Raw genomic sequence first — 22,304 nt, forward strand, 5'->3', positions numbered from 1 at the left:
AGGTTCATTCCAGTAACAAAACTTAAGTAGCATTTTCTTCAAGCCAGGCTCTGCAATGGGCACTAAGGGTCCAGAGATCAAACAGACATGGACCTTGCCTACAAGGAGCTCCCAGTCTGAACTGGGGTTGGGGAAACAGGACAAGCCCACACATAAGCGCTCTAAGTATCACGGTGCTCTGAGAGCTCTTTGTAAGGGCCAGTGAGCACACAGCATACTTGGCTCTGTCAGTGGTGGTGAGCTCTTGAATGGTGGAGTCAAAAGAACTCACACTTCTTGAGCGGCCTACTATGTACCGGGCACCTGACATTTATGATCTCATCTGATCTTGTGACTAGTTAAAAACTTGCTTAAGGTGACTGGCCAGGGGTACCTGGGTGGCTCAGCTGATTAAGCAACCACCTTTCGCTCAGGTCATGGTCCCGGAGTCCAGGGATAGCGTCCTGCATCAGGCTCCTTCCTGGCTCTGTGGGGAGTCTACTACTTCTGAACTCCTCCCCTCTCGTACTCTCTCTCTCTCTCTCAAATAAATAAGTAAAATTTTAAAAGAATAAAAAAAGGGAAAAGAAGGGGGGGCGCCTGGGTGGCTCAGTGGGTTAAGCCTCTGCCTTCAGTTCAGGTCATGATCTCAGGGTCCTGGGATCAAGCCCCGCATCATCATCATCGGGCTCTCTGCTCAGCAGGGAGACTGCTTCCCCCTCTCTCTCTGCCTGCCTCTCTGCCTACTTGTGATCTCTGTCTGTCAAATAAATAAAATTTTAAAATCTTAAAAAAAAAAAAAAAGGTGACTGGCCAGTAAGTGGCAGCTTGGGACTGGAACCCATGCTCTCTCTGCTGAACCACAGTCTTCAGGGCACATATCCCATTTTTTTCACCCTTCTTTCCTACATTTAAGCTGGGGCCAGCACACCATAGGAATCTGATGGGACTAATCAATGACAAAAAATGATAAAGAAGGAAGAGGTTTAAGTAGAAAGGAAGGATCTGAGGGATGAAGATACTCTGATTAGTTCTGCTTTCTAGAACCTTCTCTCCTAGAAGAAATCCTCTTCTCTTAGACTCAATATGAGACAGGCCAATCCATCCCTCTTCTTCCTCATGGTAGTCTCTGCACTAGCTCCACAACTTTTATACTCAAACACCAATACGATACATTAAAGTGCTCTTGCCTTTAGGTTAAAACAAACTTGGTAAACAAAACCAATCAAAAGAAGCAGCACAGGAAGGCCTGGTTCTAAGCAGACTGGGCTGACTGCAAGCTTAACAGAATCTAGGAGTTCCATGCAGCTGCCAAAAAACCTAGTGCAAATTCAGGCCATATTAATAGAAGCGTAAAATCTGTAACAAAGGGGATGACTGCCCTGCTCCTCACAACTGTGGTCATGCCACAATTCAGAAATGGCACCAAAATCTGGGGGCCATTTCATTAGGAAATCACTAGGATGGGGAGAAGACCTGAAAGCACAGTTTAGGGAACCAAGGCTTATTTAGCTTGGGGTTCTGTCTCCTAATATTTAAATGTCTGAAACAGGAAAAGGAAGCTACGTAGTCATAGAGGACAGAGCAGGGGCTAAAAGGGGCAGCTGCAGACGAAGCTAATGCATAATGAGAGCCCACTACATGTCAAGTGCAAGGCCAGCACTTTTACATATACCACTTCAGAAAGCACTATAAGATAAAATGTTTTTCTAATTACAAAGTGCCATTGCTTACATTACTCCAAATGTCCAGAAAGTCTTGTATCCAAATACGACCTATCTCTAGGCCCAGAATAAACACCACCTTGTCTATGAAGCCTTAACTTGTCTTACATACTAATTATAATTCTCTTACCAGATTGCAAGTTCTTGAAAGGCAAAGGTCATCATGATACATGTTTATGCTCCTCCTCAATGCCAAATAGGGCATAAAGCTTATAATGGACCTTAAGAATAAATGCCAAGAAAAAAAAGAATAAATAAATGCCAAAGAATATATACAAATGGCCAATAAGTACATGAAAAGATGCTCAGTGGATGGATCATTAGCCATCAGGGAAATGCAAATCAAAACTACAGTAGGATATCACTTCACACATACTAGGATAGCGATAATAAAAAAGACAGATAATAACAAGTATTGGCAAAGACTGGAGAAATCAGAATGCTCATTTATTGCTGGTAAGAATGTAAAATGGTACAGCCACTTCGGAAAAGAGTCTGGTAGCTCCTTAAAATGTTAAACATAGAGTTACCATATGACCCAGCAGTTCTATTCCTAGAAATCTTCCCAATAGATATGAAAACAAACATTCACATAAAAATTTATACATGAATGTTCAGAGCAAAACTACTCACATTAGTCAAAAAGTAAAAACATAAATGTCCATTAACTGATGAAAGGATAAATAAAATGTGATATATCTATACGTGGAATATTATTCAGCCATAAAAGGGAACGAAGTACTGATACATGCTACAACATGGATGAATCAAGAAAACGTAATGCTAAGTGAAAAAGGCCAGCCACAAAAGACCACACTGTCTGATTTCATTTATATGAAATGTCCAGATAGGCAAATCCATGGAGACAGAATGTAGATTAGTAGTTTCCAAGGTGGTGGGAAGGTAGAACAGGGATAGACTGCTAATGAAACTAGGGTCTTTTTTGGGGTGAGGGATTGATGAAAATGTTCTGGAATGAGATAGTGGTTATTGTCATATAATTTTGTAAATGTACCAAAAATGACTGTACTCTTTAAAGGGGTGAATTTTATGGTATATGAATTCTATCCCAAAAAAAAAAAAAAAAAGAAAGAAAAGAAAGAATGAATGAATGAATGGCTATTCAATCAGAGTCTGCTTATTCTTCAGGAGGCAGAGAGGGCTTCATACCTAGAGAAGTTCAACTGAGGGCTGGATGTTTCCCAGCAAAAACCTTTTTTGGGGGTGGGGAGGTGGGGGGTGGGGGAGTGGTAAGAAAAGCTAAACAGGGACCTGAATACTGAAGAGTAAGTGAGGCCAGAGACCAAAGTGCTTTGGAACCTGTCTACCCGTGCAGGGGCTGTAACTAAGTGTCACCTGCCCTGGAAAGGATCCTGGCCTGCCTGCTGGACTATGAACCCCTGGGAATTCAGAGGCCTCCCCCAATTGTTTGTGCTTTACACCCTGTCCCTGCTCACTATCCAACTGTAAAAGCTGGTCAAACACACAGACTTCATGGGAGGCCTTGGTGCTAACCCCCCCAAACAAAAGGGCATTGAGATGGAAGCCTCAGCTCAACCTCAGAGAGGATTCTTAGGCAGCCTTCCTGGGCCTCCCGTCCACATGAATGGAGGGCCCGGAGCCCAGCCAGCCTGCCCAGCTGCTGTACCCTCCTGCCGAGCAGCCTCTGGAGAATAAACAGGGTTTCATTCGACCCATCAATCAGCCAGCCGGACTCTATCTGTACTGTGTACCTTGGAGTGCCCCCAGCCAGCCTTATGTGGAGCCAGGGGGAGGTACCATCCACCTTGCTGTGACATGTGACAGCACAGCCTAGGTGAGGAGACATGGGCATGAGAGGCAAGGAGGCTAAAACCCTACAAGACACGGTATGGCGCAGACTTTAAGGCCATGGGAATGTGTTTTGAAAGCTCACCGCGGGCTAGAACAAGTAGTGAACTGCACTGAGAAAAGCACACGCTTTGGGTCTCAGCTTAAATCACAGCTCCACTATTTACTAGCCGTGAGGTAGTGAGTGCGAAATTTAAGCCTCAAGTTTTCTCATCTGGAAAATGGATATAACACCATCTGTTCTGCAGTACTGTAGCAAGAAAGGAAAACAATACATATACAGTATCTAGTACTCTGCCTCAGACAGAGTGGATATTTAATAAACGACAGCTATTATTACCAGTGAGGGAGAGCTTTCTAGAAGAGGAAGGGGTTGAGGTGGGCGGTAAAGCACAAATTAGAGATCCTAGAGAGAAGGACTGGTGGAGCTGAAAGTACCACAAAGGCTTCCACGTAGAAGGAGTAAGCTGCATGTTTGGGACAGTGAGAAACCATGTCTGAATGGAATGGGGTTCTCGGGATGGAGGGCAAGGCCAGACTTGCCTGGTGGGAGTGCAGGGCAGTGAGGGGCAGGGAGAAGGGTGTCGGTAAAGAGCAGAGGGAAGGACAGAAAGTTCTTCAGAAACCTTGTAGATTCCCAAAAAGGCAGACACAAGTGGTTCTCCATCTAGCTAAAAAACACTTCCTGAACAGGAAAAGGGACCCTGGAAGAGTGCTGAGGAAACTGTGACCACAGCAAGCCTCTCTCTGCCTCAGGCTCCTCATCTGTAGAATGAAGTGGTATGCCACTTCCAAGTGGACAACTTTGGAAATTACTCAAGCAATCCTCATTCCTGTTTCATCATCTGTGAAATGGGACTATTATTAGTTGCACAGTTGTGAGGATTTAGTGATTAGAGACTCACATAATACCTGCCTCAAAAAAGGTATTCAATAAACATCAGCTACTATCAATAATATTTAACAGTATTATTAAAGTATTATTTTGTAATATTTTATAGTACAAACCAATATATATATAAATTATATGCACAAAAATTATGCTATTAAAAAGTAATATCCCATAAAAAGTAAATAAAATTCTCAATATATGTTAAGTTCTTTTTTAAAAAAAAAAAAAGGGGTAAAACTAAGCATGCTAGCCTGTGTAGTTTTTTGCCCCACTTACTATTTATTTACCTTGGCTTTGTTAGTCTGGAAGGTTTCTGAATGCTCACACTAAAAGCTTAAGAAACACGTACAGCGTAACAACTGAATATTCAGAAAATTCTATCCATTACCTTATTTACTGGGCAGTGTAATTAACAACACTTAGTAACAAAACTTACTATATACAGAGCATTCAGTATGTGTAGGCATAGCACTAAGCAGCTTCTCTCATTTAATTTTCTCATTTACTAATTACAGTAAAGGTGTGAGGTAGGTCAATCATTATCTCACTTTGCAGAGGAAGACTCTAAGGCCAGAAGAGGTTAGGCACCTTTTCCAAGGCCACAGAGCTGACAAATGACACAGTTGGAATTCAACCCTTGTTTTCTCAGACTCACAGCTGGGAATCAAATCTTGCTTTCTCAGACTCCGAAGTCCTTACCACTGGGATTCCTTCCAGAGATACGAGAGCCTCTGACAGACCCACTGACTGAGTCAGAGGAGAGAACCACTTATTGCCGTAGGAGTCTGGACCTGGGACTTCTGATCAAAAGGAGGAAACGGAAGGAACTAGGAGTAAAAGAGCCTCAAAAATCAAGTGATAATAAAAAAAAAAAAAAAAAGTGAGTTTTTCTGAGAAAGCTTTCAAACAGGGCAGGGACATAGCAGGAACTGTGAGGCAAGAGGCAAAAGTGAATATCGTAAGCCCAGCGACATATTTAGCTTGACTACTTTCAGTATTCTTGGATTTCTCTCCCTCAGTTTCAGGAAAATCCCTTGGGAAAAAATCCAAGTGGTTCTAGCCATGCTGATAGGATTTGTGTTATGGTCATAACTGACCTGGGATTTTCAAGAAGCAGCACTCGGGCCACAGCAATAATGCTGGGGAGACAGAGCCTGACAGCCCCTGCTGCAGGACCCTGGGGCACTGCAGTTTTGTGACCTACCCTGCCTCGGTGGCTGGATCAGTGCCAAAAAAGATCCTGGCACACACAGGCTGGTCACAGACTGGCTCCTTATGTTTCTCAGCCATCAGAAAGGTTGTCGATCACGTTAACCCAACTACCCCGCTGGCACCACCAATCGGTTACCATTGCTGTTAGAATGAAGGCAAAGCTTCTCACTATGTCCTCTAACGCTTACTCTAACAGCCCCCACTCCTCCGGCTGCAGGTCCCTGCCCTTTTTAGTCCTTCACACTTGTCATCACTTCTCCTTCCACTGGGTCTTTGTAAATGAAAGTTCCTTCTGCCAGGAAAGTTCTCCTGCCCTCCTTCACCTAGATTAACTCCTCACCTGAGTTCAAGCTTCCTCTGGGAAGCTTTCCTTCACCAGAAGAAATTCACTAGGGGCTCGAGGATTCTCTTTACCCTCCCTTGCTGCACCTGTCACAGCTGTAATTTTTCTTTCTCTCTCTCTCTTTCTGTAATTTTATATTTGCACAATCAACATCTGAGTAGGCTTTAAGCTCTGTGTAAGTATTTTTGGCTTACCACCAATCCATCAGGGCCTAGCAAAGTGTCAGCACATAGCAGACACTATTTGTTGAACGAATAAAGGAGGTAATTCCATTTTTATATTATTTTTTTCAAAAGAAGGTCAGTTCTCTGTTTATAGGTTTATTATAACTGCAATTAACTATTAACATTTGCCTAACTCTTTACCATTTACAAAACACTTATGCGATATTCAATAAGTGCTTTTATTGTTCATTAAGTACTTGCTAACCAGCACATGAATGATGATGAACAACTGCAATGCTCTGCCATCTATATAACTCACGGTGAAGGGACCAAGGCCACACAGACAAGAAGCAGTAGGGCAACACTAAAGGCTCCATCCCAGGGTTGGGCTCCCTTTCAGGGACATCCCTCCTCCCTACATGCCACCCCCATAGGCCTTAGCTGTTCTCTGCTTCTGCACCTGGCCAACCACCTGACTCTGCTGGGCTTCTGTGCAGCTGACTATCTGCTTCCACAACTCACCTAACTATGAAGTTCAGAAAAAGCTGCCAATCTAGTCTTCCCCAACTACCTTCTATCACCAGGGAGCAAGTAAGCAGAGACCCAGTCACACACCTCTGCAGAACTGCTTACCTGGTGCTTCAGCATGTGATCTGGGCCTTTCCAAAGGGACTTGTTTTTCTCTGCAGAGCTAAACACTGGGAACTGTATTTCAAAGTGCTTAGTGGGGCCCCCATTAACATGATTTGGAGACTAACATTAATATGATTTGGAAACTAAGACTCAAAGAGGGAAGTTCTGTGACTTATTACGGGTCCCAGAGCCAGTCTGAAGTGGAACCCAGATCTGCTCATTCTAAAAATCTTGTATTCTTTCTGTAATATTCCACTGCCCTCTGACATCCCAGCATTCAATAAGTCCATGGGTGTTACACCCCAGCACTCAAAAACCAGTGTGATGATCTTAAGGAACTCTCATAAGCATCAAATTAGAAGTGTGATGCCAGTTAGGCCTTGACCTTTGGTCTAGAATAAAACTTGTTTCAATCAACTGTAAACCACAAGGACACTTAAATATTTACTGGTTAAGGGAGCTGGATGTTTGGTTGCTCTGATGCCATCATTAATATCTTCCCATCCAGCCCAAATGATACAACAATCAATAAACAGACAGCCTCTCTGAGGACCTGAGACAGCCAAATGTATTTACCAGCCAGGGTTTTTGTTAATTAGATAAAATCCCTGGATCAATGTGCAGAACATTTACCTATGCTGTAGCTGAGCACATTCTGGACACCTTAGTCCTGGCACAGGGACAGCAAGTGCCTCAAGCCCCAAGCTGGGGCATCCAGGGACAAGAACCAAACCAAGCAATCGATGTAAAGCTAGAACAAATGTGTTTAACTCTCAACAAAATCTAACTCTTTCTTCTTTCCTGAACTGTAAGCCAAATCAGACTTTTTTCCAAAGGCATCTAGTAAACAAGTCTGAGCTGGTATTAATTCCTTGATTTTCTAAAACCATGAAACCAGAAATCAAAATGAGATAACAAAACAATTGCCTGGATGGCTTAGTCAGTTAAACATCTGCCTTTGGCTCAGGTCATGATCCCAGGGTCTTGCCCCTCTGCAGGGAGCCTATTCCTTCCTCTTCCTCTGCTTGCCATTCCCCCTGCTTCTGTGCTAGTGTGCAGGTGCTCTCTCTCTCTCTCTAATAAATACATAAATAAATCTTTTTTAAAAATCTCCAAAGTGATCACTGAGATTTTCTTTTTTTTGAGAGGCAACATGGTATATACAGCGGGAAAAGTCAGAATAACGCACACATTCTACTGCCTAGTTGAAATCTTCACCTGAGTATCTCACTAGCATGTCAACTTTAGCATGTTTAAAACTGAGTTCCTAATCTTTTCCTACCAACCCAGTAACACTTTCATCTCAGTGAACACCATCTACAGAGCTGAAATTCATTCTTAATACCTTCTTCTCCCTAATCAGTGATATCCAATTCTATTCATTCATTCAACATTTATTAGTACATATGACATATCAGGCACTGATAGCGCTCTAACCACTACCCAGTCCTGTCTAGCTTACTTCCTCCATCTCTGCTGACATCTTAGTCCAAGTCATCACCTGCCATCAATCTCTTCTAGACTATTTCAGTCACTTTCAACCAGTCTTCCTGCATCCACCATGGCTCTCTATCCAATCTATTCCCCATGGAGCAACTAGGGAGATCTTTTACAATTACAGATCTACATCATGTCACCAGGTCTTTCTCTCGTTTGTGTGTGCACTCTCTCTCTTTCTCTCTCACACACACAAGTGTACAGGGTTAAAATTCTTTAGTGGTTGCCCAGTGATCTTAGTAAAAAGAAAAATCCTCACCATGGCCTAAAACCCAGTGTGGTATGGTCCTTGCTTAACTCTCCAGCTTCAGTTTATGTCACTGAGCCCTTGCACTCTAGAGTCCAGTCAGATTGGCCTTTTCTCAATTCTTGATGTCTTCACATCTGTTCTTGACTTAGGACCTTCCACCCTACTGCTCCCTCCAACCGAATGTAATTCCGCATTTGTCTTCATCCTTCAGAGCTCACTTCAATCTCATGTACTCCAATGCTTTCCCTTACTGATATATACCCTCTCCTCCACTCCTCCTAGATCCAAGGTTAGATTCCCAAGTGCCTTGTCTTTCCCTTTTTAAACAAGTTTGAAGATATAATTAACATACCATGTAATCCACCCATTAAAAGTGTACAACTCTATCATTTTCAGTATATTCAGAGCTGTACAATCTCAACTACTAACCCAGAACAGTTTCATCATCCCCAAAAGAAATTCTGGACTCATTAGCAGTCAATCCCTATTTCCTCCCAACACCAACCTCTCCAGTCCTTAGCAATAACTAACTAATTTATTTTCTGTCCCTATGGATTTGTCCATTCTGGACACTATATGAATTGAATCATACAGTATATTAAAATCTTTTGTCTGACTTCCAGTTAGCGTAATGCTTTCAAGGTTCATTGACGTTGTAGGATACAGCAGTACTTCATTGTTTTGCACTGATGCATAATATTCTACTCTGTAGCTATGTCGTATTTTTATACCACTTATGGACTTTGGGGTTGTTTTCCTCTTTGGGGTATTATGAATAAAAATGCTATGAACATTAATGTTCATGACTTCATTTCTCTGGGTTATGTACCTAGGAGAAGACTTGCTGGGTCATAAAGTACCTCTATGTTTAACATACTGAGGAAATGCCAACCTTTTCCAAAGTAGTTCCACCATTTCACATATTTCACATACCCAGCGGCAATACGGGAGGGTTCCAATTTCTCCACATCCAACAGACACTTGCTATTATCTTTCTGGTTACAACTATCCTAATAAGTGTGAAGTGGTATCTCATTGTGGTTTTGATTAGCATTTCCCTAATGTCTAATGACGTTAAGCATCTTTATGTGTGGGTATTGAGTATCATGTGTGCTCATTTGAGTAGCTTTTTTAGAGAAATATCTATTCAGGTTCTTTGTTCATTTTTTTAAAAAGATTTTACTTATTTATTTAATAGAGAGAGAGAGCACACAAGCAGGGGGAAGAGCAGGCAGAGCAGGCAGAGAGAGAAGCAGGCTCCCCACCAAGCGAGAAGCCCGATATGGGACTCAATCCCAGGACCCCAGGATCATGACCTGAGCTGAAGATAGCCACTTAACTGACTAAGCAACCCAAGCATCCTTTCTTTGTCCATTTTTAAATTCAGTTATCTTTATTGATGAGTCAAAGAGTTCTTCATATATTCTGGGTACAAATCTCTTATCAGAGATATGATTTGCAAATATATTCTCCTATTCTGTGGGAGTCTTTTTCACTTTCCTGAAGGTGTCCTTTGAACACAAAGTTTTCAATTTTGATGAAGTCCAATTTATTTACTTTTTTCTCTGTCTTCTTGTGCTTTTGATGCTATATCTAAGATGGCTTGGCCCTAACCCAAGGTCACAAAGATTTACGTGTTTTAAGAGTTTTATAGTTTTAGCTCTTACATTTAGGCCTATGATCCATTTTGAGATAATTTTGGTGTATGGGTGAGGTAGGGCTCTAACTGCATTTTTTTGTATGCGAATATCTGGTTGTCCCAGCAGCATTTGTTGAAAAGACAAACTGCACTTCATTTTTAAGTACAAAATTTTGTCTGTATAATTAGTCACTGGCTCCCAGTTAGACTGTTAAGTACCAAGAGGGCAGGGTCTGTGTTAATCTTTTCACCACTGCATTTCCAGCATTCAGCCCAATGCCTAGCTCCTAATAAGAACTCACAAACCTGTATTATCCCTGTTATTAAGAAATATTCTACAAATCTATGGGTTATAGGTATTATCTCCATGTTACCTAAGCTCATAGTAGTTAGGCAACATGTGCCTTGTTTTGTTGGGTCTCAATTTTGACTCATGTGCCCCATCCTCCCCTAGGAAGGGAATTAGTGAGCTCCTCCAGGACAGGAATTGCTTCTCCTTCCTCATGCTGTTGCCACCAACACAAATTTAGCTCAGGGCTAGGCACAGAAGACAGGCTGGAGAGATGATGACTGAGAGACAAATGGACAATGCCTTCCATGGCCAGGTCCCTCCTGCTCTCCAGTTCCTCCTGACCTCACAAACTGTGATCAAGCAACACCAAACAATATATAATTACCCCTCCCCACCATACATCCTAGGCTGTCTCTTGCCTCCGTGCTACCACTCACGTGGCCCCGTTCGCCTGGAATACCTGCCCCTTCTATATCCGAAGCCCTATAGATATTTAAAGCCATTTCCTCTAGGATGCTTTCTCTGGTCTCACAGATTGGTTAGAGGCATCTTCTGGGCTCCTGTCTCACAGCACTGATCATGCTATGTTGCCACAGTCTCCCCCAGTCTCCTGCATTAAGGGCAAGAATCATGCCTGGTCAGGCATCCCCTGTGCCAAGCACAGGACCTGGCATATGCTCAGTAAATTTTGTCAAATGCTCAAATAATTCTGGAAAGGGCAGGCAGTCTGAGGTTCAAGACTGATATCACAGGCCTCCTTCATTAGACAATGTTCAGGCTGATGAACAACAGAGTTATGCACTCAGCAGAGAGGTCCAACTCCCTGCTGGGAGAAGGGAAATGGGTAGGGGTGTTATCTTTCACTCAAGTTTGTTCTGAAGGAAATGTGATATCCATTGGGAGAATAGGAGGCCTCACTTTTCCCAGCCCTGAGAGCTCCTCACATAGCTCAGCCCAAGCCTGGACAGATGTGTCTTCAGTCTGCCCTATGCCCTAGGTTTCGGGTGAGTGGTTCCTGCATCCAGAAGCCAGGCCTGGGTACGGGCTGAGCCCAGGAGTCAGGCCACCTGCTCATGATGCTGACAGGTGGGACAGGGGCCCAGGACAGGGCTTCCACTCCTGAGGAGTCAGAGCTAAACATACTAACAAGGTTTAAGTGCCTTGGAGGAGGAGGGAAATGGTTGCCACACAGGGAGAAAGGAGAAGAGAAAGAAGGGAAGAGGAAGGCATCCAGCTTTCTTCTAATATAGCCAATGGAAGTATGGAAATAAGACTCCGGACTGCCTGCTTCAAGTTTACTGAAAAGTCAGTAAAAAAACAACTTTCCCCAAGTTCTGTCATGCTGGGGAACAGAGTATGAAATGTGGGGAAACAGACCTGTCCCTGCCCTGGGGAGGCATACAATCCAGTGGTTTAAGGTGAAGTCTAGCTCACATCCTTCTTAATATCAAGAACAGAATGTGGCCAGTGGCAGATCTTTCCCTGCCCCTCTAGCCAGGCAGGCTCACACCACACACAGTCAGCAAGCACCACGTAAAACAGGTCAACGGTGCCCCCACATCAGGGTGATTGTCCAGAGCTGCTGGCTTAATCATCTCATAAGGTTGTCTGTAAGGAGTCCTGATTTGGGGAGCAGTGAACCTTGCTGCTTTTCCAGTTCATGGACTGAGTGCCTCCTCAGTCCTGATAGTCAACCCTAGTTCTCTCACCCAACCTCCAGCTTCTCTCCTGACAAGGATCATTCTCCTGTCGCAGACTGGCCTGGCCCTTTTCAGAGGACTTTCATACCCTCCCAGACCAGAAGAGAGATGAGGCAAAGGAAGGGGAGATCACCATGGGAGGAGTCCAAGAAGGCTTCATAAGGGCTGTAGCACTTGAGCTCAGTCTGGAAGGATTTAAGCAGAGGGTAATGAGCACAGAGTACAGAGGGGTGGTTTGTGTAGAGGGCTCATATCCAAGACCTAGGAACTTCAGATTCCAGAGTGTCCTTAAAAAGGAGGATGAAGGGGTGCCTGGGTGGCTCGGTGGGTTAAGCCGCTGCCTTCGGCTCAGGTCGTGATCTCAGGGTCCTGGGATCGAGTCCCGTATCGGGCTCTCTGCTCAGCAGGGAGCCTGCTTCCTCCTCTCTCTCTCTGCCTGCCTCTCTGCCTACTTGTGAGCTCTGTCAAATAAATGAATGAAATCTTTAAAAAAAAATAAAATTAAATTAAAAAAAAGAGGATGAAGCTCTTCCCCTTTAATCAGAACCACCTCAGGCTGCTGCCCTTCACTATCCAGAGCCTTCCTAAGGCTCTAGGGCTAAGGAAGATTGGGGGACACCAAGGCAGACACACAGAGCTCAAAGCCTCAGAGTGGGCAATGGGAAAAGAACGTAAAGGACAGATCTAAATTTTATTCCAAAAACTGATATCATAAACAATACTGATTATACACTTGATGACCTAACCATGCATAAACTATGTTTAAGTAGTTTTTAAAAATTGAGAATGGGACTCTATCCTGCTATATAGGAAGGTCTCTTGGGAGGAACTAAAGGCAGGATACACAGGAAGAACCTAAGAGCAGCATGAAGCGCCCATGCAGAGTCTAGGGCATAGAAAAGCTGAACAAAGACCGGCTGTAGAATTCAACAGAACTTTCTTCTAGCAAGGGTGGTCAGGCTCTCCCCACCTCCACCTCTAGACCTATCTCTGGTAGCAGGAAAAACTGTAATTGATAGGTTACAGGTCTGCTTACTTGAGACCAGAGCCTGGGTCACCCCCTATCTCCAGGGCCCTCCAGCAGAGGACTACGCATTCATTCATAAGCAGGAACTGTTTGGGGTGAGGAAAAGGGAGGAATGTCCTAATTCAGGCCTTTATCTTCTAGAATTTGTCTTATTGAAACAGGCTCTCCCCACTTGTTTATCCTTTACCCTTGTGAATGATCCTAATTAGGTCATTCCCCTGCTCAAAGACCTTCCATGTCTCCCCACTGCTTATAGGATAAGAATATGAGACTCCTTACCATGGACATTCCAAGCTTTGCACATTGGCTTCTCTCAAACCACTTGCCCTCTTGCCCCATACCCTGCAACGCTGCACAAGTACCACCTCAGCAGCACCAGCATGACTCTGGGCCCAGCAGCCAGCCAGCATCTCCCATTCCCTGCCTTTGCTCAGTTTGTTCCCAACTTTTTGCTTCAGAATTGGGGGGACTTAGAGGAGCACAGGAGGTAAGAAGAGTAGGGGTAAGATTGGTGTGCTAAAAGTTAGGCTTTGTGCCTTGCTCATCTCTGACTCCCTTACAAGGGGTGAAGGGAGACTGAGTCATCATGGCCAAAAGAGATGCCTCGACTAGAGGCAGGAGAAAAGCAGCTAGAGAGACTCAAGATATGCATGAAAGGCTCTTACAAATGCTATCCACACAGCAAGAAGGAATGTTCCGCATCACACGGATCAGATATTCAATCACTTTCTGCATTCTTTTGACAAGTGTTTAACTGCTATCAGAAAAACGTGTATTTCAAAGAGCTAAAATAATCAACATTCAAGGGCTTAATGGACTAGGGTAAACTCAGCCTCCCCTGGGTGACAGCAAAGTGATTCGTGGCATTGCTGCTTTACCAATACACTGTCTAAACTTTGCCAGAGGAAAGCAGCAGCCTGGCAATCCTCTACAGGAGGGCTGCCCAATCACTGACAGGTGATTTGAGGGTCAGCAAAGGCCTGAGAGGAGGGGGCAGAGCCAGTTTTGCCCCCTCACGCCCTTGTACTGCAGCAGAAGGAAGCGCGGCTCAGCTGTTTCTGGGGAAATGAAGACGCCACGCACAGCTGGCAGTTATGAATGGCTCTTATAACAACAAGCTGACATCTGTGCTTGGTTTTTAAGATGCATCATTGCATGTTTATTAAACTATTGCTCCATCATATTTATTTGGCTACGAAACAACTCCCAGCCCATACTTCCAAAAGTAGTTTATTAAAAACTAAGCCTTGAACATTAATACTCAAAAGCACCCTTGAGAATCAATAATAATGCTGCAGATAAAATGAAAGGGAATCAAAGCAGTAAGTCTTAGTGGGGGTTGCAGATGACTTTCAACACTTTCTTGTATGTTCAGGCAGCTGGAGTGAGGAGGAGCAACAAGAGTGTGGCACTGGATACAGGGGTAGCCACCCCAAACACAGGACTTCCTGTCTAAAATGTGGACATGGTAGCAGAGAAAGGGGGCATCCTGTGACCACCTCGCTTTATACAAAGGGCCAAGAAAGGCCAAGATGAGGCCCAGTGCAGGCCACTAGTTTGACCAAGAATAAAACCTCTGCCCCTAACCAACAGCCCCACACTGATGCTCTGGGCTGGTTCTGGTCTGAGCATCTATCCTGGACACAGACTGCCCAGCCCTGGCACCAGGCTGAGCCCCAACCTGAGTCCTGTCCCCTGCCCAAGAACAAACCTCACATCTAATCTGCCAGTGGTCCTAAGGGGCCCAGCTAAGCCAGGCAGGCTGGAAGAACGCATTCAGCCCCCAAGCAGGAGCCCAGCATGTGCACCCCAGCCCTTCAGAAAGACCTTTCTAACCCCAGAAGACCCAGCAGAAAGGCTTCTTCCAGCTCCCCACCAAATCCCCAAACCTTTCCATGGGTGCCAACCTGTACCCCATCCAGCAACAAACAATAACACATTGGGCCAGTTCCACAAACATATAAGAACAAATAGGAAGATTCAGTAAAGAACCCACAGGATGATGGGACGTCTGGGTGACCTCTGCCTTCGGCTCAGGTCATGATCCCAGGGTCCTGGGATGGAGCCCCGCATCTGGCTCTCTGCTCAGCAGGGAGCCTGCTTCCCTCTCTCTCTGCCTGCCTCATTGCCTACTTGTGATCTCTGTCTGTCAAATATAAATAAAATCTTAAAAAAAAAGAAAAAAAAAAAAGAACCCACAGGATGTGGAGGGGACTCTAAATCATGACCTGCTAAAAATAAGACAGGGGGAAGATCCAGCAATGTTTGGGGGCAAGAACAAAGGAGATACAGGGCTGACTCCCTACTTTAAAAAACCCAAGCCAAGAGAGTCCAAGTGATTGTGACTATAAGGAAGTTACAGGGTTCACTTCCCAGATGAGTGTGAGGATATTCTCCTAGGCAGGACTGAGGAAGGTGTTTGCCCAGCTCAGGCCCTCTTGTGGGAGACAGCAAGTCCTGGGGATCAACACTCACCTGCTGACTTCTTGGACATTGTTGGTACGAGCAGCTTCCATCAGAGCTGCATCTGAAAGGAAAGGGGACACTAGTCAGACCCCTGGCCAGGACCTACCCTCAGAGCTAGCTGCATGGAGGCCCCATTAAAACAATGGAAATGGAAGCACTTTGGAAACAAGGGCTTTGGGATGCCTGGGTGGTGCAGTTAATAGACTCTTGGTTTTGGCTAGAGTCATGATTTCAGGATCCTGAGATCGGGCCCCACATTAGACTCCAGGCTGAGCACAGAATCTCCTTGGGTTTTTCTCAAGAAAGAAAGAAAGAAAAGGAAAAACATGGCTTTAACAAGGGAAATGATGCCAAGATATATAAAGAGAAAGCTGATCATCCCCAACCTAGGCGGTAGCCACTGTAAACCCGTCTTCCACATCCATTAGAGCCCAAACCCATAACTTTTTTTTTTTTTTTTAAGATTTTACTTATCCATTTGAAAGAGAGATCACAAGTAGGCAGAGAGGCAGGTAGAGGGGGAGGGGGAAGCAAGCTCCCTACTGGGAAGAGAGCCTGATGCGGGCCTCAATCCCAGGACCCTCAGATTATGACCTGAGCCCAAGGCAGAGACCTCAACCCACTGAGCCACCCTGGTGCCCTCAAACCATAACTCTTATAGTGCAGGTGATCCAGGTAAAGTGTAGCAGCTATGCATGGCCTATGCAACCTGATATGTGAACCCCTTCACTCTTCATTAGCTAGAAAGCTCGGACTAGTATGTTTCATGTGGCTGTCATTGTTATTAATCATCCCCCTACCTTGTCCCACTTTCTCCCCCAACTCTGATTTCTCAGGCTAGGTTTGAATCTCATGTCACAAGTCACTAACCCAGCACAGAGGAACAGGCAAGGGTGTGGGCTCCTCAGTTAAGAGCCCTGACCAGGAGCCAAGAGGCCCAACTGTCTGACCCCGGCTCCAGGGACTGTGGCAGCCCCTTTCCTCTCAACTCCAGCTTCCATGACTATAAAGTAAATGCAATAATCCTTGTCCTGGCAAAACTCAGAAGGATGCCAAGGAGGTGAAATGATGGTTGAAAAATTTCCCAACTCCTTGGTGCCAAGCTCAGCAAAGGGAGACCCAAAAGAGAGGGTTGCAATTCCTTAGATCAGAAAAGCAATGCTAAGCCTGGCCTCTCCCGAGCAGCCTGTAGGCTGTTGGCACCACCTTGTGGCCATAAGGAAAAACTGCATGACTCGAAAACTAGCAGAGGCAAGATTTTTTTCAGTCATGGAGCCCTATGTGCCTAGCAGGGTTCTGAACACCGGAGAGACTCATACCGAGCCCCGCCTCAGGGATTTCTCAGTCCAGCCAGAGACTCACCCAGCAAAACATGAGAGGAGGCATTGCAGTAAGGTAGAAAGAGCAGAATATGGAGACAGACCTGGGCTCCCACCCCAATTCCGCCACTGACTTGCTGTATGCCCAGGCCAACTCAACTAACCTCCTAAGCCTCACTTTCCTTATCTGCAGAGCAGGGATAAGAGAGCCATCTTGTCATGCATATGCAAAGCAGATCTGTGGTTCAAACATTAGTGTCTCCAACCCACATGCCAGCCTAGACTCCAGAGTCAGAGGTCTTTCCCGGTTATCTTCCCTCATGGCTCTCTAAGCACACATCCAGGGGATGCTCAGGCAGCCCTCGGTTGAAAGGGGAACAAAGCTTCCTCACAGATCACTGTATTTACTCCTCCCTCACTATGAAGAAAGAAGTGGCTTCTGCAAGGTCACAGAGGGAATGAGAAGGAGCTTGAGAATCAGGGCCTCCTGGCTCCTACAGGGTACAGTTTCTACCACACTGTATGGAGGGCCTGAGCTTTTAACTCCAAATCAGGGTACAGCATAGCTAGCAAAATCTGAAGGGTTGGAAGTGAACATGGTTTTTCGTCATTACTTTAGAAAGTAGACAAAGTCCACACTGGAGCCCCCAGGAACCTCTAAGACAAGACCCTGGACACCTCCCCCAATACATCTAAGCATACTAGCATCAGGACATTCCCCGCTCATGAACTTGCCATGGCGCTTCGCTGCCTACAGGACAAATTCCAAACCCTTCAATAACCCTCCTGACATCCAGGCCCCACTCCATCTGCTCTCACCTCATTCCAAAGATCCCCTGTCCTCCAACGAGGCCAGCTACCCTTTGAGCCCCTGCAAACACCATGCTGACCTATGACTCCCATATCCATGAAGCCTTTGCATGCAATACAATCCAACTCAAGACACATTTATGGAGTACCTACTAAGTTCCAGATGCTATGGTGGGCAAACAATGTGAAAGTATTAGGGACAGGAACTTCTATCAACCTGAAAAAAAAGATAAGCTGCATTCCTTGCTCTCATGGAGCTCACAATGTCACTCTCCCTTTCATCTCCTGCCTCATCCTACAGAACTCAAGCTCAAATTCCCACCTTCCAGAGGTCTCCTATCTTCCAGGAATGCTTTCCTGACCCTGCTGGCCCTCCAATCACCCAACAAAACATTGTCAGACCACTCACCAGACCCACAGGCCTAACTGCCTGCACTGTCTCCTTAAATGACTTTGTGCTGTTAGGAGTTCCACACCTCCCAAAATTGGGCTAACAGAGGGTATTCAAAAAATGTCCAAAGTTATAGAATTATAGCATGTCTAAGTTAGAAGAGCCCTTAGAGTCTCTATTTTAACATCCTCATTTTGTAGATGAGGAAACAGGGCCAGTGAGGATGAGAAGCAAGAATCCAAAGTCACAATGGGACTTAGAGGTAGAACCAGAACAAGATCCCAGACGTCCTTACCCCCAGTTCAGGACCCTTCCTTTACAGCTGGCCATATCCTGCTCGATAAACTTAGTTTAAGACAGTCCCCACTTTTGCTCCCAAGTCTCAGAGCTTGGGATGCATGAGACCTATGAACACCATGCTTCCTGCCTTCCCCCCTGAGGAACTACTGAGAATCTGCGAGGTTGGACTCACATAAGCCAGAAGTCTGGCTGCCTGCTCTCTCAGTTCCTGCTCAACTCCCTTGCACCCAGGTGAGATGCCAACCTGGGTCAGCCAGCCCCCATGGTTACTTTGGGTCTCTAAGGATCCAACTTCTTTGTTTTTCTTCTCCTGCCAACTGCATGGCTGGGTATGATCACCTCACACCTGAGACCAGGGACAACAAAATCCCTAGGAGGCTGATGGGCAGACCCAGACTGCTGAATTCAAGACTCAAAATAACAGCACTGTAAGAGTACTGAGAAATCATTCTTTACTGTGTAAGGGCGGAACCTGAAAGCAGAGAGGAGCAAGGGGTGAGCAGTGGCAAAGGTGGCACTGAAACCAAGTCTGTACTCCTTTCTTGGGCCACCTTTCTCGGGAAAACTTTTCCTAAACTATTTAATAGTTGCCGTTAGAACACACAGCAGTTTCTTGGGAGACCACTTAAGAGAGGAATTCGAACAGGCAGAATATTAGTGCATAAAAGGCCCACACTCTAATTTTAGAATGTCTCAATGTTTCCATTGTACAGATGGACAAAATAATGCCCAAACGAGGGAGCTGATCTATGATAGGAAGTTATCCAACTCAGAGGCACTGAGTCCTCCAGTTCACCAGCCTGCCCCAGTAACCAGACGATGTCTGAGTCCCTACAGGCCTGAAGCTCTGCTGACCTCAATCTATAAGCAACTCCCGCCCTCCAAAGATAGAGTCGGGTCACTCCTCCCGCCTCTGTCTTCCTCGAACCCAGACTGCCCCGATAATCACCCTTGTTAGACGGGTTCTTGCTGTAACAGTGAACCACAAGCGCGGTGGCCAGGGCCCATATGCTCAGTCCGGCCCTGCTGGGGACCCCGTTCCAGCTGTCCTGTCCCGGGAGTGTTTCTTCTGGGCTAGGAAGGCGTCCTGATGTTGCGGCTAGGAGGCACGAGGTCTCGGTGAGTCCTCCCTGGCGCCCCCAGGTGGCTGCCCCTTCATGGGGGAGGAAGGCTGGCGATGTTCCAGGGCGCCCCCCGACGGCTGCCCTCAACCATTGCGGCTGCCCGCGGCCCGCGGTGGTCACACTCGAGCTGGAGGCACTTCCATGACTCCGGAGCGAAGAGGACCTAAGCAGCTGGAGGAGGAGCCGCGGCGCCGGCGCTGTTTTCCTCAACACCAGGGACCCCAGCATCGTGACAGCTACTTCGATTACCCCCTGGTGCCGGCCCCCGTGCTGGCCGCGTCCAACATGGCTGCCGCGGCGCGTTCGAAGACGCCGCGAACGCGGTGGAATTACCGCACTACTTCACGGGAGTGGTAGTCCATAGCCTTAGACTTTTCCGTAGCTGGAGAACAAATAAACTACATTTCCCAGAAAGCAGTGGAACTTGCGTCACAATGACCGCCGACTTAGAGGAGCCTAGTGCATGTTGGGAAGTGGAGTTTGACTGAGGGGGCGTGGTAAGAGGGGAAATGCCTGGGTAGAACGTAGAGATTAGAATTGAAGTTCGATTCCCAGAGCCTTCTGCCAAGTTTAGTCAAAATACACCCAGAGCCTTCTGCCAAGTTTAGTCAAAATACACGACGCAGGCAGACGCCTGGGTGGCTCAGTTTGGTTACGCCACTCCCTTCAGCTGGGGTCGTGATCCTGGAGTCCCAGAATCCAGTCCGGAATTGGGCTCCCTGCTCAGCGGGGAGTCTGCCTCTCCCTTTGACCCACCTCTCTCTCGTGCCCTCTCTCTCAAATAAATAAAAATCATTTTAAAAAAAAATTTTTTAATGCCACACAGGTTCTGACTACTGCAAGTTAAACAGAGATCTGCAGTAGAAAACTTTTATGAAATGTATGCTTATTTCTTTTAGCCTGTGTCTCTTTTTAGCCTGCGACAGCTTTTCAAAAAAGAAGTCTAGGGGAACCAGTACACCTGTAATAACAATTCTCTTTATATTTTTACGTAGACTTCCTTTCGGTTGAAGAGCTAACTCCCAGTCTTGTTTTCTCACTTGTGTTATTTTCGAAGGGGTTTCACGTGGGTTGTCGCATCGTACCTCATGACAGCTGCATGGGGAAGCTGGGCAAGAAATGTTATTCCTGTCTACAGGAAAGGGAATTTCAGCTCAGAGGTGGAAAAAATTGCTAATCCATCAATAAAAAAAGCTCAGGTCTTCTAACTCGGAGCTCAGTTCCGGCACCCCCATTTCTTCCTCTCTTTTCCAGACAGCCCACAAGCAAAGGAAGAAGCTATTTTATGCCAGTCCCATCTCTTCTGCCCTTCCTTCTCTCCTCCAACTTCATGTCATCAGAGCCTTCTCTGACGATTTTATTTAAAATAGCAATTCTCTTTCCCACATGCTTCCTATCCTGCCTAATTTTTCTTCACAGCACTTACCACGTGATATACTGGAAATTAGTTGTTTATTGTCTCACTCCAATAGAACATGAGCCCCACAAAATAGGGACTTTGTTTTTTCTCTTACATTACTAGCACTCAGACCAATGTCTAGAACAAAAAGAGCTGCTAAATAAATATTTCTTTGGTAAAAGGATTACTCCTGCTTTATTATCGTGGGGAAATGAATATAAACTTTGGAGTGCAGGCAGACCTTGATTTCAATTTTGACTCTTGAATTTACTAGATGTATGACCTTGGACAAACCTCCTTATTCTTACCCTTTCTCATTGTTAATTTCCTCATTATTATCAAAAATAATACTACTTACCTTCAAGAGGATTGCTTGTATTAAATGAGGTAATATGGAGACCACCACCGTCCCTGGCTCACATTAGGTCTTCCAGAAATGGCAGCCAGCAGTGTTTTTCCTGCTCTAGGAGTGCATTGGATTCCCTACTCTAACCTTCTTTTTACGTTTTTATTTAAATTCCAGTTAGTTAACATACAATATAATATTAGTTTCAGGTGTACAATACAGTGATTCAGCACTTCATGCAACCCTAGCACTAGTCTCAGCAAGTGCCTTCCTTAATCCCCATCACCTGTCTCACCCATCCTCCACCCACCCATCTCCCCTCTGGGAACCATCTTTTGTTCTCTATAGTTAAGAGTCTGTTCTTGGTATGCCTCCCTCTCTCTTTTTTTTTTGCCCTTTGTTCCTTTTTTTCTTAAATTCCACATACTAGTGAAATCATGGAAATCATATAGAAAAGATAGATTTTTTGACTCTACAAAAAAATAATTCTGATACTGAAATATATACAGTGAAAAATATACACAGTGAAAAAATGACAATATGGGAAAATATATATTCGCGCCACAGTGATGAAATGGCTAAGTAATATAGAAAACTCCTATATAATAAGCAAAAGGCCTACCACACAAGAGACAAATGGACAAGGGCAAGGCCTTTGCTAGCTTATACTGCGCCTTTGTGCAAAGTAAAGAATGGGTCTCCCTGAGGATGAATTAGAAAAAGAGGCCTGCACAGTGGGAGTGATTAGGTGTGCAGGGCGCTGCCAGATTCCACATTCTGCTTCCATGAACTACATATCCCAACTTAGCCTCAAACAAAGTGATGAAGTTCTTGAACCTAGGTGAGGTTCGGTGGGGTGAGGTCCAGAGCTGATGACCAAGAAAGAATTCTTGAGACATCTTTGGTGCAAAATGGTGGTTTATTAAAGCACGGGGACAGGACCCGTGGGCAGAAAGAGCTGCTGCTC

The 22,304-nt window shown here is 45.3% G+C and overlaps 1 protein-coding gene across 2 annotated transcripts in view; it reads right to left on the reverse strand.

Moving 5' to 3' along the window:
• Positions 1–19,904, reverse strand: part of CLPB (ClpB family mitochondrial disaggregase) — a 143,381-nt gene extending 123,477 nt beyond the window's left edge. Inside the window, exons 1-2 of one of the 2 annotated variants that reach the window (XM_059410105.1) lie at positions 19,418–19,904; positions 15,658–15,709 (exon numbers count right to left, since the gene is read on the reverse strand). In XM_059410105.1, coding sequence (XP_059266088.1) covers positions 15,658–15,709; positions 19,418–19,820 — 455 coding nt within the window. In that variant the 5' untranslated portion in view covers positions 19,821–19,904. The remainder of the gene's footprint in view (positions 1–15,657; positions 15,710–19,417) is intronic. The other variant, XM_059410106.1, reaches the window with a different exon arrangement.
• Positions 19,905–22,304: the final 2,400 nt, after the last annotated feature.

This window comes from Mustela nigripes, chromosome 1 (genome assembly GCF_022355385.1).
Source record: "Mustela nigripes isolate SB6536 chromosome 1, MUSNIG.SB6536, whole genome shotgun sequence".
NCBI lineage: Eukaryota > Metazoa > Chordata > Mammalia > Carnivora > Mustelidae > Mustela > Mustela nigripes.